Source organism: Platalea leucorodia, assembly GCF_965183815.1.
Source record: "Platalea leucorodia genome assembly, chromosome: W".
In the NCBI taxonomy this organism is placed as follows: domain Eukaryota; kingdom Metazoa; phylum Chordata; class Aves; order Pelecaniformes; family Threskiornithidae; genus Platalea; species Platalea leucorodia.
The window spans coordinates 8,034,674-8,053,534 of NC_138859.1; the positions used below are offsets into that span (position 1 = coordinate 8,034,674).

At 38.7% G+C, this 18,861-nt stretch overlaps 1 protein-coding gene across 1 annotated transcript in view; it reads left to right on the forward strand.

Annotated features, from left to right (window-relative positions):
* The window catches only part of LOC309601731 (mitogen-activated protein kinase kinase kinase 1-like), a gene marked incomplete at both ends in the record, with an annotated part of 72,599 nt that overhangs the window by 36,646 nt on the left and 17,092 nt on the right, over positions 1 to 18,861 (forward strand). Inside the window, 5 exons of the mRNA XM_082334895.1 lie at positions 10,783 to 10,933; positions 13,633 to 13,836; positions 15,113 to 15,313; positions 16,210 to 16,326; positions 16,867 to 17,015. Of these exons, the coding sequence (XP_082191021.1) occupies positions 10,783 to 10,933; positions 13,633 to 13,836; positions 15,113 to 15,313; positions 16,210 to 16,326; positions 16,867 to 17,015 (822 nt within the window). The remainder of the gene's footprint in view (positions 1 to 10,782; positions 10,934 to 13,632; positions 13,837 to 15,112; positions 15,314 to 16,209; positions 16,327 to 16,866; positions 17,016 to 18,861) is intronic.

An 18,861-nucleotide genomic window follows, 5' to 3' on the forward strand; every position in this document is an offset into this window, starting at 1 on the left:
TCTGCACCCCAGGAAAGCTTTTTATGCTGGAGCCGGAAATATATGTGGAAATGTTTAGTCCCCTTTGGCTTTTGGAGCCAAGTTCAGCTTATGCATGAGTCTTTGCAGAACAAGGAGACATTTTTGAATGGGTCTCTGAGTGTCAGTGAGCAAGACAGATATCTCTTTAGCAAGGTTTAGTGCTTATTTAATACAGTTTATTATTGGATTCCTAAATCATAAGAAATAAAATTAATAATACTAATTGCCAGTGTAACTCAGACTGATAAATATATGGACAAGCTTACATGAAAAAAGAAGAAAAAACAAATTGGAGCATAAGCTTAAAGATGAATACCGAATAACAAAAGCAGATACAGACAAGATACATAAATAAGAATATAAATTGGGATGATTAGCATACCAGGGTCCTGCTTCATGACTTCTAAATGCTACTTCAGTAAAACTAGTAGATGACAATAATAATTTGTTATAGTTGTTTCTTAGTGTACCCTGCTAACAAACATAATCCTGGTGAGAAATATGACTTTTACCATGGAAATATGGTATTAAAATCATTCTTCAGAAAAGAACAAGAGCAAACCTGTTAAACATCTTTCTGGGTCTCTAGTTTCATTCTGTAAGGCCAGAGATTGTTGGGTTTTATAACTTAAATTTAGCTTTAAATCTTAAGACTTATTTGTTTTGAAAAGAGTAAGTTTGGTTCTCCATTTGCATTACATACCATTTACTGCTTAACCAGTCATTAAGACTTAAAAATTTTAGACTGTTATGTTTCTTTGCTAGGAAGAACATATTTATAAGTCTTTATTTTCTTATTTTCTTTATGTGATTTATTTTTATGATCATCTTTTGCTGAGAGAACTTTAAAATTCTCTTTACAGCAGCAATCTTGGAACATTTGATATCTGCTGATAATTCTGCAGTTTTGAACAGTGCCAGAATGGTCTAAATTCCCTTTCTTGTTTATAAATCCTCAAGAAATTATTTAATAGGTTGTAGCTTTGGAAAATCTACATAGCTAATCCTGTCCAAGTTACTTGTTTATATGCTAATCCCTTTCTCTAATACCTGTGCTTGTGATCCTATAACCTGGTGCAGGTGAAATAATCATAGTTAACTGTCAGTGAGCACTCTTATTGCTATATTTTTCTTTTTAATGACATTACTGCAGTTCTTGGAGTAATGCCCAGTAGTATGTCACACTGGGATGGGGGCAGGACATGCTTTTTCTCTTCAGTTGCCCAATGTGAACTGGGCATATTGGATTCTTTTCTCTGTTGGGATACTGAAGTTTGTCATACAGTAATAAATTTACTGAATCATTGTGTAAGCTGTATTGTCACACTTTAGATATATTAGTCCAAATACATAGAGTTACAACAAGAATTAAGCTGCACAATTATTAGTAGCTTTGGGCCTCCATGTATCAATATAAATTATCTACTTCCTGTAATTTTTAGAAACTTTGCTCAATAATGGAATAAACTTTTAGTTTTATAGAGATAAAATACCAGACTCCCTCTGCAAACCTTTTAGTATGAAAGTAAAGAGTTTGAGAGATCATGTAATGAACTGCTATTTTTAAATCTTGAAAATACCACAGTATGTGTATACCTTAATGCATCTGAGTTGGTACTGAGAGACTAAATAACAGCAGGAAGGATTAGAGAGACCTAGGAGCTTTTGTAACATTTGCTTCAGATGTCTGATAGCTTTCTTAGGAAGCATACAGAAAAGAAGCCCATTTCATTAGCTTTGTGGCAAGCATCTGTTGCAAATAGAGGCCAATTATTTCTTGGCTTGTTTTGTAGGAGGACTCCTTTTCAGTGGCTGCTGAATAGTGCCACAATCTCAAAGTATGATTAGGTGGCTTCAGAGCGAGCAATCCAACCATTTTTTTTTTTAACATATTTCAAATATGTACTAGGAGCTAGAAAATGGCAGGTAACTTACCTCTAACTTTAGACACTCATCTTTGAAGATCTGTGTCTTCATCACTGAGGAGATGATCCTTCTTGACCAGGGCCTGTGAGGTTCCGCTGAAGGTGATGGCTCAGTCTGTGGAGTTAGTGCTTCAGTTGTGAATGTTGTCCTGTTAACAGTGAAATGTTCTTTTTGACAGGTCAAAAGACACATTTGTCAGTCTTCCAGAGATATGCTTGATTGTTGTGGTCTTTGAGACTTTATAGGGAGAGAAGACAAGGGATGTATCAAACTGAGTAAATAACAATTGCTACTAAGCTAGTAGAGATGTAGGCTCAGTAGCTTTGGGTTCAGAGACAAATAACAGAAAGGGTTTTTCCATGTTTTCACATTCTAAATAGATTTGTTAGCCTTTTATAGAAAAATGCTGGAAGAAATAGGATATGCTTTAGCTTTTAAAACTATTTTGTAAAGATGCAGTGGCTGTCACCTGATGGTGGTTTCCAGCAGGGACGCTTGCACTGCAGCCTGGGATCCCCAGGGCAGTGGAGGTTCCACAGAAACCTGCTGGGTGTTATGTTTCTGTTTCATTACACCTGGGCACTGCTTATGCTTTTTCTGTAGTTTTGTAACATGTAAATGTATTTATATTTTATAAGTATGTTTCAAAATATATGTAGAAGATATAAGTTTATTTGAGGTAAATAGAAACACCTTTCAAATGCAAAATGCTTGTTAGTGATTCATAATGACATAAAGTGGCAGGTTTTTCATGTGAGTGAAAGGCAAACAGTGGGTGCAGAGTACCACTCAATACATACTCCTTGTGAGCTTCAGTGGGAAGTGTATTGGCCAAATGAAGAGAGTCTATGTTATTCTCAAGGGAAGATGATGAAGAGCTATTGGAGAAGGTGAGGCAGCTAGAAAAAAGAAATAAGATTTATTGTTTTCCCTTTTGTATTTGTCAGCTATGCTAACAGAAGAATAGAACTTAATTTCACACTTATAACATTTGGCTAAAATCCCTGTAACTATTTTAGGAAGCTAGATTCATTAGTCTCTATGAAGTAGTGTGTTCACTGCTGTCTTTAAGTGGCAGTTGCTGCCGTTTAGTAACAGGTTGAGAAAGTTCCCTGTTAAGTTTTTAATTTTAATGAAATGTGCCATACCTGATCTTTTGTTTTGTTAAGATGGACACAAATGGTTAGATGCCAGCAGTAGTGGATCAGGAAGAGAAGGAATGGGAGACTGGCAGGAGGACAGACCATGCCTTGCCCATCTTGATCTGATTATTTTTTTTTTTACTGATCTTGATATTATTGAAAATACTTAATGGCAAAAGAGAAACTTTGAGCACTACTGGAACTGTTAGTGGCAAGAAGTTATCTAAAACACTAATAGCTGACCTTCTCAATTCAGGGAATGGCTAACTCTTTTGCCCCTGCTCCCCACACTGAAAGCTGTTCCTAGCATGCCTCCAGGCCAGCTGACTAGCCCAGTGTTCTCAGGACCTATTGAGGGTTGGGTTGCAGGTAGCTGGGTGCCCATATTCTTACTTCTTGCTTAAGGTCCCCAAAATGAGCTCTGTACTTCCCATCTAAGCTTGCCCCCAGTATTGATTGTCACCATATATATTTGCACTGAGCAGAATATATAATTTCTCCCATATTCGTTCCTTCTCATTCAGTGCTTTTCCATCAAACCCCGGGCTCTTCTCACAACCTGTTGTTAAATGCATTGATTGTTCTGATAGAGCTGCTGTGTGACCACTTTTGTTCATGAGTGTTTTCTGTGGTCACCCATGGTTTGACCACTGCTGGTATGCAAGTTATCTTTGCTAACTTGCTTCAGACAAATGTTAAAAAAACAAACAAACAAAAAAAACACCAAAAAACTCAGCAGCTAATAACTTTTTTCCTCCCTACGATTGAGTATTTGTGGATATGGCAGACAGAGCTTTCCTTTTCTTGGTGAATTGACTCTTTCCTATTTCAGAACTTGCTTCTTTCCTGTTTTCCTACTGCTAATAAAATCTGGTCCAGTGTGGCTATTGGATAAAGCTGTTTTCCCAAATAAGATAGCAGAGAAGCAGACATCTAACTGTTTCTAAACATTGAGAATCACAGGAAAATTGATTTGGAGTTACTATTCAGCTTTCATATACTGTTATATGCCCTTTGTAAGAAAAATACTTACAGAGAATTAGTATTAAATTCACTGAGCCATTCAGAAGTAAAACTTGTGTATTTCACAATAGTTTGCTAAATAATGTGTATTGCATACCTTGTTTTAAAATATTGAATCATTGATCCATAGAGAACCAGTTGTTAATAATCTAACTGTTCAATTACTGTTTGCAAGTCTTCAAAATTGAGACAGAAACAAAGGACAAAGTTTTGCCTTCTGTATTGTACAAGATGTTGCATTAGACTGTTTCCATGCAATACATTAATTCTAGTGTATTTAGTTTTATAGTTCATGAAGCAAATAATTCAAAGTGAACAATGCAATTATTAATGAGCAGACCACTAAGCTTATTCATTAAAAAACAGTCATTGCACTATTGAGCTTGCTCAGTACTTTAGAATTACAATTTGGACCCATTTCTTCAGAATTTCTCGACTAATAATACAGGAGCTAATGTCTGATGGTTTAAAAATAATAATAAAAAGAATTTAAAAGATTCTTAATGCTGCCTTTGGGGGGGGGGGAGTTTAAAAGTTAAAATTTATCTGGAAAAAAGCCTTGTATCCTTCTTGCTTGATTCATGGAAAGCTGAAACACTTAAGAGCAAAATCCTTGCTTCCTGGTGAAACAGAAGGGTGGGATGTTGAGAAATGTCAGACTCCCTGGTCCAAGCTAGCACATTCTCTGAGACTTATTTTTTTGCCTGTTCCTTAGCTGTGTTATTGCTGTTCAAATAAAGTACCACGTGGCAGTCACTTAAGCACATCGTTACGTTGACTCGGGAATAGCTTTTGCTGTATGAAGATCAAGATCAGAGCAGGATCAAGTCATCAGTGGAGTACACTCTGGGTTTTATTTTTCTGTACTGAGGTACAGTGATATGGGGAATCGCAACCCAGCTGTTGTCACATAGGCAAACTTCAGCTTGACTAGATGAGGGACTTTGCTTTAGATTAAAGAATAAACAAAACCTGTAGGTTTAGGCTACAAAAATGAGGATGTCCTGCAGTATGCAAGAAACTTTGTGCATTCACAAAAAAATATTTTTTTTCCACAGATCCAGCAGTATAAGAATATTTAATAAACTATAGTTTTAGCCAAGCTTGAGTTAAAATAGGAAGGTTTTTTGAACACTTCAGAAACTGTTCTGTAAAAATACACACAATAATTAAATTCTGCAAAAGATAACTGGTTTACTGAGCGAAAGCTTTCAGACTTGGTTGGTCTTTCCCACCTGCGTGGAGGAAAAGCACAAGAGTTCTTTGTGCAGGCAGGAGTAGATCAGTTTAGCTGTCACATGACAGGAAGATAGTTGCTTCTGCTTTTTAGAGAACAAGCACAGATTGTGAAGCCTCCACTGTCATATTGCATTGTTCATGAATTCAAGTCCAAGGGCCTCTAAAAGACTTTTTTATATCAGTTGGGAAGTTAATCATGGTTATATGAACAAATGAAATACTGTGTCATTCTTTTGCTGCTGGAATAGTGTTTTCTGTCTTGTATACAAAGTATTCATGCAACCGAGATGGTTCATGCCATGGAATAACTAATATAAAAACCAGAGTAACTCTATATTTTTAACTTGCACCTATATTATTTTGGAGCTGTACTGTTCTTATGCAGATGAAGATTTTTGTCTTTGAACTGATATTTTTTGACTGAGGAAAAAATGTAAAATCAGCTCTTTTTAGACAATAGTGTTTCTTCCCCTATTTTAAGCTTTTAGGCATGTTCTCCATTTGGACTCTACCTGCTGTTTTTCATGATGTCTGTTTTTCATGAAGAATCGCTAGATTTTGTCTCTTTCTAGAAATCAATAGTATGAAATTCAGTGTTGGGACAAAAATAACTTCTCACTTGCATTAGTTTTGAAGTTAAGCAAGCATTAATGCTTAACCTCTGAAAAAACATTAATAGGTGGATTGTTTTTCTATTTATTAATTATTTAATTGCTAGACATGGTTCTGAGAGTCTAAATTTGGTTGCTAACAGTAGGTTTAGATGTTGCTTGAAAGAAAATTAATTTTGTTTACAATATCCATCTGCTTATTATGTTTCAGCACTGAACAGGAAGAGTTATTTCCTGTCTCAGAATACTTTGTTTCCTTTGTGTCTACAATGAGAGGAAAAAAATAACCTGATGACTCCTTCTGACCAGTGAAAACTTCTCACTTTTCTAAGTAGGGATTTGTGATAAATTAACTTCAGTGATACATTGCTGATAGGCATTGTAATTTTGACATGTTATTGCAGTGAATGTTGTAGGGAATATGTTGTAGGTTGTCATACAGTACATAAATATAGTTTTAACTGCATAGCTAAATGTTTTAAAAGTTGAATACTGCATGCATGAAAGCAGCGGATGTAAATATGCAACTGCTTCTCATTGTAACTAAATTATTATCTAGCCTTATCTTCTACTTTAAGTTGTGACTTTGTTTGAAACAAAATTTTATTCTGAGGGCAGTCAAGCTTGCTTATTTTTAAAGACTGATAACTTCAGGAAGATGGAAGGGGATCATGTACTGCTGCTTAAGAATGTGGTTTAGCAGATAGTTCAACAGAATCAGGAAATCTTCCAGACTGTTCATATTTGTCTTTCAGTGTCTGACAGTATTTTATGCTCCTTTGTAGTTGCCAGCAATCACAGGCAACTATTTGCTGTAGGTCAAAAAAGCACAAGCCCAGATGACTTATGCTTTCATTTTACAGATATAATTATAGCTGACTCGTGAAGTGCTTTTGAGTCATCAGTCACTCAGAAACCAATTTTCAAGGACACTAGCCTTACTTTCGTTATTTCTATGTCTAGTTTAAACATACTGTGTATTAGTTTACAAGTCCTCTTTTTTGAGGAAGAGTTCATGTATAGGAAGAGGCACTACATACATAGTTTCATCCTTGTGCGTCCTATCAAGATGGAAACTTTTCACCATTAATTTATACACACTTTGTAAATTGTTTTAAAATAGAGATTGCAAGCTATGAATTGCCAATGCATGCATGAACCATCGCAACACTTCTGAAACTTTTGGTGAATGACATGACATACAGGGTAATTTTTTGTATTGGTTTAATATTTGCCAAGACATTCCTCTTTACTGGGTGTCCAATGTTACATCAGATATGTTGTGAACTGCAGACTAGCAAATTAGTTATAGAATCATAGAATCGTTAAGGTTGGAAAAGACCCTTAAGATCATTGAGTCCAACCGTGAACCTATCACTGCCAAGTCCATCACTATACCATGTCCTCGAGCACCACGTTTGCCCGTCTTTTAAATACCTCCAGGGATGGGGACTCAACCACTTCCCTGGGCAGCCTGTTCCAGTGCCTGACTGCCCTTTTGGTGAAGAAGTTTTTCCTAATATCCAACCTAAACTTCCCCTGGCGCAGCTTGAGGCCGTTTCCTCTCGTCCTATCGCTTGTTACTAGGGAGAAGAGACCGAAGACGGACACCCACCTTGCTACAACCTCCTTTCAGGTAGTTGTAGAGAGCAATAAGGTCTCCCCTCAGCCTCTTCTTCTCCAGGCTAAACAGCCCCAGCTCCCTCAGCCGCTCCTCATAAGACTTGTGCTCCAGACCCTTCACCAGCTTCCTTGCCCTTCTTTGGACATGCTCCAGCACCTCGATGTCCTTCTTGTAGTGAGAGGCCCAAAACTGAACACAGTACTCGAGGTGCGGCCTCACCAGTTCCAAAGTACAGGGGCACTATCACCTCCCTGGTCCTGCTGGCCACACTATTCTTGATACAGGCCAGGATGCTGTTGGCCTTCTTGGCCACCTGGGCACATTGATGGCTCATGTTCAGGCAGCTGTCAACCAACACCCCCAGGTCCTTTTCCTCCAGGCAGCTCTCCAGCCACTCCTCCCCAAGCCTGTAGCGTTGCATGGGGTTGTTGTGACCCAAGTGCAGGACCTGGCCCTTAGCCTTGTTGAACCTCATACAGTTGGCCCCAGCCCATCATTCCAGCCTGTCCAGGTCCCTCTGTAGGGCCTTCCTACCCTCCAGCAGATCAACACTTCCACCCAACTTGGTGTCATCTACAAACTTACTGAGGGTGCACTCCATCCCCTCATCCAGATCATCAAAGAAGATGTTGAACAGGACCGGCCCCAACACTGAGCCCTGGGGAACACCACTCGTGACCGGCCGCCAACTGGACTTGACTCCATTCACCACCACTCTCTGGGCTCGGCCGTCCAGCCAGTTTTTAACCCAGCGTAGAGTGCACTTATCCAAGCCATGAGCAGCCAGCTTCTCCAGGAGAATGCTGTGGGAGACAGTGTCAAAGGCCTTACTGAAGTCCAAGTAGACAACATCCACAGCCTTCCCCTCATCCACTAAGCGGGTCACCTTGTCATAGAAGGAAACCAGGTTAGTGAAACAGGACCTCCCTTTCATAAACCCATGCTGGCTAAGCCTGATCCCCCTGTTGTCCCGCACTTACTGCATAATGAAATCAGGATGATCTGCTCCATGACCTTTCCCGGCACCGAGGTCAGGCTGACAGGCCTGTAGTTCCCCGGATCCTCCTTCCGACCCTTCTTGTAGAGGGGCGTCACATTTGCTAACTTCCAGTCATCCGGGACCTCCCCGGTTGACCAGCACTGCTGATAAATGATGGAGAGTGGCTTGGCCAGCTCCTCTGCCAGCTCCCTCAGTATCCTCGGGTGGATCCCGTCTGGTCCCATGGACTTGTGCGCATCCAGGTGGAGGAGCAGGTCAGTGACTGCCACCTCTTCGACAACTGGGGCTTCATTCTGCATCCTATCTCCATCTCCCAGCTCAGGGGCCTGAAAACCCTGAGGATGACTAGCTTGACTATTAAAGACTGAGGCAAAGAAGGCATTAAGTACCTCAGCCTTCTCCTCATCCTTCATGGCAAGGTTACCTTCTGCATCCAGCAAAGGAGGGAGATTCTCCCTGGCCCTCCTTTTGTCACTGATATATTTGTAAAAACATTTTTTGTTGTCTTTAACGGCAGTGTCCAGTTTAAGTTCCAGCTGGGCCTTCGCCTTTCTGATCTTCTCCCTGCATGTCCTCACAACATCCTTGTAGTCCTCCTGAGTCGCCTGCCCCTTCTTCCAAAGGCGGTAGGCTCTCCTTTTTTTCCTGAGTTCCAGCCAAAGCTCCCTGTTCAGCCAGGCCGGTCTTCTCCCCCGCCTGCTCGACTTGCGGCACATGGGGACGGCCTGCTCCTGCGCCTTTGAGACTTCCTCCTTGAATAACATCCAGCCTTCCTGGACTCCTTTGCCCTTCAGGACTGCCTCCCAAGGGACTCTCTCAACCAGACTCCTAAACAGGCCAAAGGCTGCCTTTCTAAAGTCCAGGGTAGCGGTTTTGCTGACCCCCCTCCTTACTTCTCCTAGAATTGAAAACTCCATCATTTCATGATTGCTGTGCCTAAGACAGCCTCCGACCACCACATCGCCCACCAGGCCTTCCCTGTTCGTAAACAGCAGGTCCAGCGGGGCACCTCCCCTGGTTGGCTCGCTTACCAGCTGCGTCAGGAAGTTATCATCTCCCACACACTCCAGGAACCTCCGAGACTGCTTCCTCTCTGCTGTGTTGTATTTCCAGCAGATATCTGGTAAATTGAAGTCTCCCACGAGAACAAGGGCTAGGGATTGTGAGACTTCAGCCAGCCACTTGTAGAATACTTCATCTGTTTCCTCGTCCTGGTTGGGTGGTCTGTAACAGACTCCCACCAGGATATCTGCTTTATTAGCCTTCCCCCCGATCTTTACCCATGAGCACTCAACCTTATCATTACTGTCGTTGAGCTCTAGACAGTCAGAACACTCCCTAACATACAGGGCTACCCCAGCACCTCTCCTTCCTAGCCTGTCCCTTCTAAAGAGCTTGTAGCCATCCATTGCAGCACTCCAGTTGTGTGAGTCATCCCACCGTGTTTCCGTGATGGCAACCACATCATAGTTTTCCTGCCGCGCAATGGCTTCCAGCTCCTCCTGCTTATTGCCCGTGCTGCGTGCATTGGTGTAAATGCACTTCAGTTGGGCTATAGATCTCTTCTCCAACACAGGCATGCCACCCCTAGGCTCATCCCTAGCAAGCCTGGTTTTATCCCTTTCCCCCTTCATATCTAGTTTAAAGCTCTCTCAATGAGGCCTGCTAACTCCTGGGCCAGGATCCTTTTCCCCCTTTGTGACAGGTGAACCCCATCTGTCTCCAGCAGGCCTGGTGCCATGTAAACTGCCCCATGGTTGAAAAACCCAAAATTCCACCGCTGGCACCAGCCTCTGAGCCACGTGTTGATGAGGTGGGTCTTCCTGTTCCTTTCCGTATGCCTCCCGGCTACTGATGGGATGGAGGAAAAACACTACCTGCGCTCCTGATCCTTCAAGCAATCGCCCTAGTTCTCTTAAGGAATCGCTCTAGCAACCTAGTTCTCTAAAGCAATTGCCCTAGTTGTCTAAAGTCCATTTTGATTGTCTTGATGCCACTATCAGCTAACTCAAAAATTGTAACTCTTGACAGGCTTGTTGCAGTCAGCTGGAAGTAATGTTTTAGTAGCTGCATTGTAAGGAGAGGGAGAACAGGATGGCACAAAGCTTAAGAATGGTATAGGTACAATTATTTTTAGTTAAGGTATAATACTATGACTATAATTTCCCCCCCCCCCCCCCCCCCCCCCCAATGTAGGTGTGACGTGGAGACTAGAGAAACCCTCAGGGGGTTGCAGAAGATGGATGACCGCCCAGAAGAGCGTATGATCAGGGAGAAACTCAAGGCAACATGTATGCCAGCCTGGAAGCATGAATGGCTGGAAAGAAGAAGCAGGAGAGGCCCTGTGGTAAGTGGCACGGAAGTAAGGGTGATATCTGTGACAACTATTACAAATAAAAATCCCTTAAATTTCTTTCTTTTAGAAACCTCTTTATTGTTAACAATTTGCGGACTCTTGTGATCCTCTCATTCTTTTTTTTTAAGAGCTGTTTAACAGGAAACTGTGGCTGATTTCCTGAAGTGTACGCATTTCTTGAGCTTTATTTAAAAAAAGGCACATTGCTGTGCTGCTGATTGTGTAGTATAAAGTACTGCTGTGGCAACACTTCCTTCTAATGTTAAGTAACTCTTGTTCACTAGATAAAAACTTACACTTGAGTGTAAAACTGCACTGTAGAGCTTTGTATTCCCTTCATTCTTTAGGGTTTTGTGACTTTACATTTCCTTAGTTTGAAAATGTTAAATGAAAGTTTTCTATGTTTACTGTGTGTGGATTTTCTTGCTAGATTAATATTGTTGTGGTTTAACCCGGCAGGCAGTTAAATACCATGCAACTGTTTGCTCGCGCGCGTGCGTGCTCTCTCTCTCTCCCCCCCCCCCCCCCCCCAGCGAGATGGGGGAGAGAATTGGAAAAAAAGGTAAAACTCATGGGTTGAGATAAAGACAATTTAATAGGACAGAAAAGGAAGGGAAAATAATAATAATGATAAAAGAATATACAAAACAAGTGACACACAATGCAATTGTTCACCACCTACTGACCGATGCCTGGCCAGTTCCTGAGCAGTGGCTGTGCCCTTCCCCAGCCAGCCTCCCCAGTTTTTTGTTCAGCATGATATCATATGGTATGGAATAGCCCTTTTGCTCAGTTGGGGTCAGCTGTCCTGGCTGTGTCCCCTCCCAGCTTCTTGTGCACCTCCAGCCTCCTCGCTGGCAGGGCAGTATGAGAAGCCGAAAAGTCCTTGACTTAGTGTTGTTGCTGAGCAGTGCTTACTAAAACATCAGTGTGTTATCAATGTTATTCTTATACTAAATCTGGAACATGGTACTACACCAGCTACTAGGAAGAAAATTGACTCTATCCTAGCCAAAACCAGGACAAATGTACAAACCGCAAGCTTATTACAACCAGACAAATCAAATCTGAGTAACTCTTTCACGTAAGTCTCAACTCTGCTAAAATTTGGATGCCAGAGTATTCCTATTAGCCTTTTTGTGTAATGCTTTTGTATAAACGGCTCAGAAGTAATTTTTAAGAAATTTCAGACAGATCAAACTGAAAACTTATTAAACACAGTTATGATTCTATCACTAGCATATTCAGTATAATGCTGGTTAATTAATAGCAATTAGTTACGTATAAACGTAGTTGCAGTGGTCAATGTGACTCCTGTGTAACACTTGATTGGGGTGCTAATTTAAAGCTAAGATCATCTGATGCAGTAAACAAATGTTTGAGGGCAGCTTTTCTAGAACAGAAATAAGTATACACTCAATATGGTGACTTCTTAAAGTATAACAAGCAGTGCTTGGATCAAGGCTGTAAATGCAGGTTTTTCCTCTCTTGGGCAGTGCCTAACTGCTAGGCTACAACCTTCTCATTGTCCTCTTCTCCGTGTAGCTTGCTGAAACTTGAATGCATTTCTGGATAGTGGAACAGCTTCAGCTGGATGAGTTAAATGCTTCAGTTTAAAATAGCATTTGACCTTGTGGATGCAGTCTAAATCCACAGGTAGAAAGGCACTGAGGCTGGATGTCTCTTCCTCATGCCCTGAGCAGGCTTTTTTTTTTTTTTTTTTTTTTTTTTTTTTGACTAAATCAAAGAGACTTCTGCAACTTTCTAGGAGAGCTGCTCTGTTAATCTGAAGTGTTACTTGGAGTTTCCCTCTGGCTTTGAGTCAAGCCTCTAAGATATGGAGAAATGTAGAACTAAAGCTGACTGCCTGCTGTGGCTACTTTTAATTTGATTCCATGGGGCCTTACTCTTCTCATACATTATGTAGGTTTGAGGAGCAGGCAGCTGAAAGTTGTCTTGAAATATTCCATATCTCAATGTCAAAATTCAGCATTTATGCAACAAATCACTGTATTAGAAGTGTATGTGCTCACTCTTCTTGAGCACATGTGTCTATTCAGGTAGTGCAGCACTATGCACAGTGATTAGCTCAGATACGAGATGCAGTGTAGCTGTTTTACTTGTATTGCAAGCAGAAAAGCTGGCTGTGGTTCTTATAGGGCACAGCACACCTTAATTTTGCTGAATTGCCTCCAGGTTTAAAGTAACTACTTTGCAGCAAGCATTCATATTGTGCTGTAGAAATAGCAATCCTAGTATTTATCAACTGATACTGTATGTAACAGATGGATCCAAGGTTATATCTCTTAAAAAAGCAGACAATGCCTGTAGAAAAAAAAAAAAAAAATCTTTTGGTTCTTATTATCCAAATGGGAGAATTGCTGTCCTCTGAGATACCATGAATGACAATTACAGAAGCACTTTGAGAAAATCAAATCAGTTGCTGCCACAACTCTAACATAAGTAGCACAAATGGACAGGAAAAAAGGTTCTTGCTTGTGTTGCATATAGATTAACAAGATAGCCCCTATTAGATGTTAATATTAGAACCTGGGGAACATGCAAACTTTGGATGTCTAAATAATGGCTTAATTATTATAATGCTAGCAAAACAAGTTTTGATGAATTTGTTTTGCTTTAATGTAAAATGATCAATTCATAATTCTAACACATGGTTTAATTCCTGCAAGGTGGTGAAACCTATCCCTGGGAAAGGAGATGGATCGGAAATGAACAAAATCTCTCTAGAACCTCAGGCTGAAGGACAAAGCGCTGCTGCTTCACCTACACAGAAAGGAAGACGTAGTCCTTCTCCTAGTAGCTTTTCATCATCCTCTAGGACAGTTAAATCTGAATCACCAGGTGTTAGAAGAAAAAGGGTATCTCCAGTGCCTGTAAGTTGCAAGCTGTGATGTAATTTTGAATTTGGCTATATTCTGCAATCTTTTGCTTAGGGAGGCAATTGGTATCTAATCCTAATCCTGCAGACCATATCTCATGTTACATTTCTCTTATGTGTGGAATTTTGTTCTCTGCTTGTATGTGCGTGTTTTCTTCTTAATTCAGTCCTGCTTTCAATTTTTATTTGTAGGAAATAAATTAAGAAATATAGGTACTCAGTTGTGAAGACAGGTATGTTCTCTTAGGTTGATTTGCATGAAGAGGTGCCAGGAGTTTGGTTTTTTGTTTTGGTTTTGTCATGTCTGTGTTGTCCTGCATGTGTCATAGTCGTCTGTCCGGTACCCCCCCCACCCCCCCCACCCCGATGTCAGTTCTCCAGGCAGGTACATTCCCTTGGGGTTAGGATTGTTGACTGGATTAAGATTGCTGCAGAAGTGTGTTACTGGTATGCTATGGTATGCTATTTGTGATCCTCTCTTCAAGAACTGATTGTTATGTACAGATTAGAGAAGATTTAGTTATGTGCATTGTTAGAAGACCAAAATCTCTATCGTTACATTTGAGATCTGGAATAGAATGTTTTGAGCAGTAGTAACTGGCTTTATTAAAGAAGATCAAGAACATAATGTTTTGAGCAATAGTATGTAACAAGTTTGTTATAAAAATGCTCATCCACAGTTAAGCTTCAGTTGACTTGCCTACAACTTCACAGTGCGATTAGAGTAAGAATAAGATCTGATTGTTTTTTATTGTCCCATTGCTCTCTAAACAAGGTTTCCAAAATCAATTAAAATAAGTATTGCCATTCCTCTGAACTAGGGACAAAAATCACAAATTACAGTGCTGTAGCACAGCTCCTTTCCTCTTGACAAAAGAAATTGAAATGTAAACCCACACACATACAATTTCACCTTTGATCTGTTTTTGCTCGATTGTTTTTCTTTGTATCCTTTTTCCTTTTCTTTGGAAACCCTTTGGAATTTCTTTAACTTTTATTCTTCATTGACCTTATATTCCCTTCTGTAAACCGTAGTCATAGGATTTCTTCATTTATGAAATAACCTTGGCTACAGAAATTTTGGCTACAACTCTCTTCTGCTCTTGAGTTCTGGGCATGGAACAAAATTAATCATTTTAAATTCATATAGTCTAAGCAGGTTATAGTTTCTTCAGGTTTTGGGGACTCTAATTCTATGTCATTTGGGGAAAAAATACGTAGTTAAACTTACTGTTGTCCTGGAAATGCTCACGATGGAACTGCTTATGTAGTTTCAGAGTGGACGAATAACACCACCTCGACGAGCCCCATCTCCAGATGGCTCCTCTCCATACAGCCCTGAGGAAACAAATCGTCGTGTCAACAAAGTTATGAGAGCCAGGCTGTACCTGCTGCAGCAGATAGGACCCAACTCTTTCTTAATTGGAGGAGACAGCCCTGATAATAAATACAGAGTGTTTATTGGGCCTCAGGTAGAGAACATTTTTGTGTTGTCTGTAGCTTTAACTAATTTATAGTTAATCTTGGAAAACTGTACAAAACCAAATTAGATCAAGTTAGTCACCAACCCTTGCTAACGGTTCTATAAAGTAATGTTTAAAAGTTGTAATTTGTGCTCATGTAATATAATGATCAGCTTGTATTTCTTCAAATATGTAGCAAGTATTAGTTTTGTCTAGAGTTTATCTTAAGAAAAAAAAAAAACAAAAACTATGGGAAGTAATTACTAATGTTCTGTATATTTCTTATTCCTAGAAGTGTCTCCTAATTATATGTCTTAAGTATTTTTTGCTATAATTTGGCCACTTCATTTTTCTAGTTTCTCACTCTGAAACACTATATTTCCTCTATTCATGGGATATATAAATGATAAGCACATGACACAATTCCTTTAATGGTGTGATAATTTCATTAATACCCATAGTGAGGTTCTTTTCAGAGACTTGCATAGTACTGCTGTGATGCTGCGTTGGGGAACGTTTAGGTTTTTGAGTAAACAGAAGCATCTCATTTAAGTTTGATTGCTGTCATGTTATGGATATGTGATGATTATATGCATAAATTCCTTCTAGTATGAAGCATAGCAATAGCTTCAGCTGATTTTAAAAAATAAAAAAGTCAAGAGAAAACTAGTGTTATAATTGTCTGCTTTTCCATACGTATTCCTGAATAATGTTTTGGGGATTCACATTTTCTGTAAGGCCATGCAAGAAGATATTTATGTCTATGTATGAAATATTTTGCATTAACTATTCCTTTTTTTTTTTTTTAAAGTGGGGGGGCAGACTAGTATATGTCTCCATGATGCACTTAATGATCTGTGTAATTATCAATCCAGTAGAGCCCTAGCATATAGTTTTCTTTGCAGACTTGTAGCTGTGGCCGTGGGACGTTTTGTATTCATCTGCTGTTTGTTATGTTGCGGGTCTTCCAGCTTGAACCCTCAGACCCAATGCTCTGGAGAAAGACACTGAAGAACTTTGAGGTAATAGATTTCTAATAGATCTAATGGCAGATCTAAAATACACTCCAGGTAAGTCTTTAGGGTATTATCTTAAAAATGCTGAGAACTGCTGCATTTCAAAGCAACAAGAATATATGGTTTTAATTATATCTTTAATTTGGGTCTCTGCAAGTAGAAAAAAAAAAACTGCAAATAAAAGGCATAACTAAAATAATTAGTAGAGAGCTGTAGTTTAGCAAGTGATTCAAATCTTGCATTTTCTGCTCTAATTTGTCTGTCTCGCTGATTAGCTGAAAGGTAAAGAGAACAAGGATCTTCAGAAGTAATCATGTGTATACTTAAAGCTATTATTTTTAATAAGCAAATAGGTTTTTGTTGTGAAGTTTCTTGTGATCTATTTATTAGTAAGACTTCTGAAATTCCTGCTGCTGCTACTGCTAATGCATTGTTGTGAAGGTGAATAGATCTTTCTTAGCAGTAGTTAAGCTTCAGTAATATTACCTTTAAATACAAGCTATTCATAGCATAAATATGACTGTTGCTATTTTTTTCTGATGTTAGGTTGAGAGTTTGTTCCAGAAATATCACAGTAGGCGTAGCTCGAGGATCAAAGCTCCATCTCGTAACACCATCCAGAAGTTTGTCTCACGCATGTCAAATTCTCATACATTGTCATCATCTAGTACTTCTACATCTAGTTCAGAAAACAGGTTAGTATTTTTCTAAAGGACTTAAAAGCTTTATTCTGTAGTTTTTTCTAATTTTTGAGGTTTAGAATCACCTATGTTCTTTCCGTTCAAAGCTGCTTTTATTTCAAGCCATGTTAAGTCTCTGTATTTGCAAACAATCAAGTCATGCACACATTAGTCACAGTTATACCAAGTGGACATATCTGCTTTATACCTTCTGTTTGAAAAAACGTTAGAGTTGTAAAAAGAATTTTTTTGACTGTGAATTTGGGAAACAAACTCTAGAAATGTAAGTGATCATCTGCAAGACTGAAGCATATATTAACTTTGGAAACCTGTTTATTTGTGTGTATTTGTTCAAATACAGCACTTGTGCAAATGTTGACAAATGAAGAAACAGGATTTCATTTTTTTTTATTTTTTTTTTTCCTCTTGTCCTAATAACTTTGTACTATTTGGAGAAATGCTTGTGCCTGTGACAATATACTGAAAAATTTCTGGGTAAATGTACTGTGTTTGTGTAAACGTATATAATAAATGTTTTTATATATCTATATATATTTAAGTAAGCATATATTTTAAAAAACACTTAATGCAAAATGAGTGGTTAAACTATTTTAAGGGAGTTATTAAACTATTATGATTTTTATAGTTTATACCATATTAAAAGATGCCTTATCAATTTTAAGTGATGTTTGATTCTTTGATAGTTTTTTTCTGACTTCTACTTGAGTGCTTTTGCTTGTTCTTTTCCTTTATTTTGAGAAGATATTGGTTAACTTCTTAAACAAGTGATTTGTGCATGCATTAGTTAGTGGACTGAGTGAACTAGACATCCTATAGAGAGATCAAACCACAGAAGACAACCAAAACTGCAGCTTTCTTTTGTGTAAAGTGAAACTTAAGGAGTACCTTGATATGTTACTTTGTGATAAGAACCATATAGTTAGATGAATATATTCAGACAGGTTTATAATTCTGATATACAGATTGTGACCTTAATTTCTCAGTCTTTTAATTATTTTTCCAAATTGTCAAATTGTGTCATTGTAAATAAATTACACAAATAGTTCCAGAGTATATTATGTATTTAACTGGTTGGTTTATTTGGCAAGCCAGTTCCTTTAATTATATACATTGCGTAGGAAGATATTTTCTTTTTCCATAGGAATGGCTTCATTGGACTGTGAACTTTGCTACATTAGTTCTCATTTTTGACAGGATGAAAGATTCTTTCAGTTGTTTGCCAGTACACCTGATGATTAGTTCCCAGCATTACTGGTTCAATGAGATAAGTTGTCATTCTGTGTGAGTCTAATCTTGCATGATATAAGTATTGGAGAATACTGAGCATCAGATTCATTTGAGATAAAAGTCTACTCAGTTCTGATAATTACTGTGACTTGCAGTTATTTTTGGTTTACTACTAATTCTTCAAAAATAAGTTTTAAATTAATACTTGTGTTTCTATACATGCCGTGGAACTGAATTTTTCATAGTAAGCTTATTTTTGTGGATTTTTCAAGGACAAAGAAAATTAGTGTCAGCCATTTGCAGGAAAATAGAAGCGAATATATATGTATAGAAACAATGTATATAAAAATTATTTTTATTTTAAAAATATACTGTTGCTGAACAAATACAGGGTTCCTGCACATGTTTTGCACATGTAAACAATATTATGGAAGATTAAATCTGTGTTTTTCATTACATGTTGTTTAAGTTCAGAATAATTTTTCTGGTGAAATCTCTGGTTATATCCATTTAAAAATTAAGGTAGGGGTAAATAAAATGGAAGCAACATGTAAAACAGGGAAAATGGTGGTTTTTTTAAATCTACATGTGATATGTAGATATATTAGTGTTC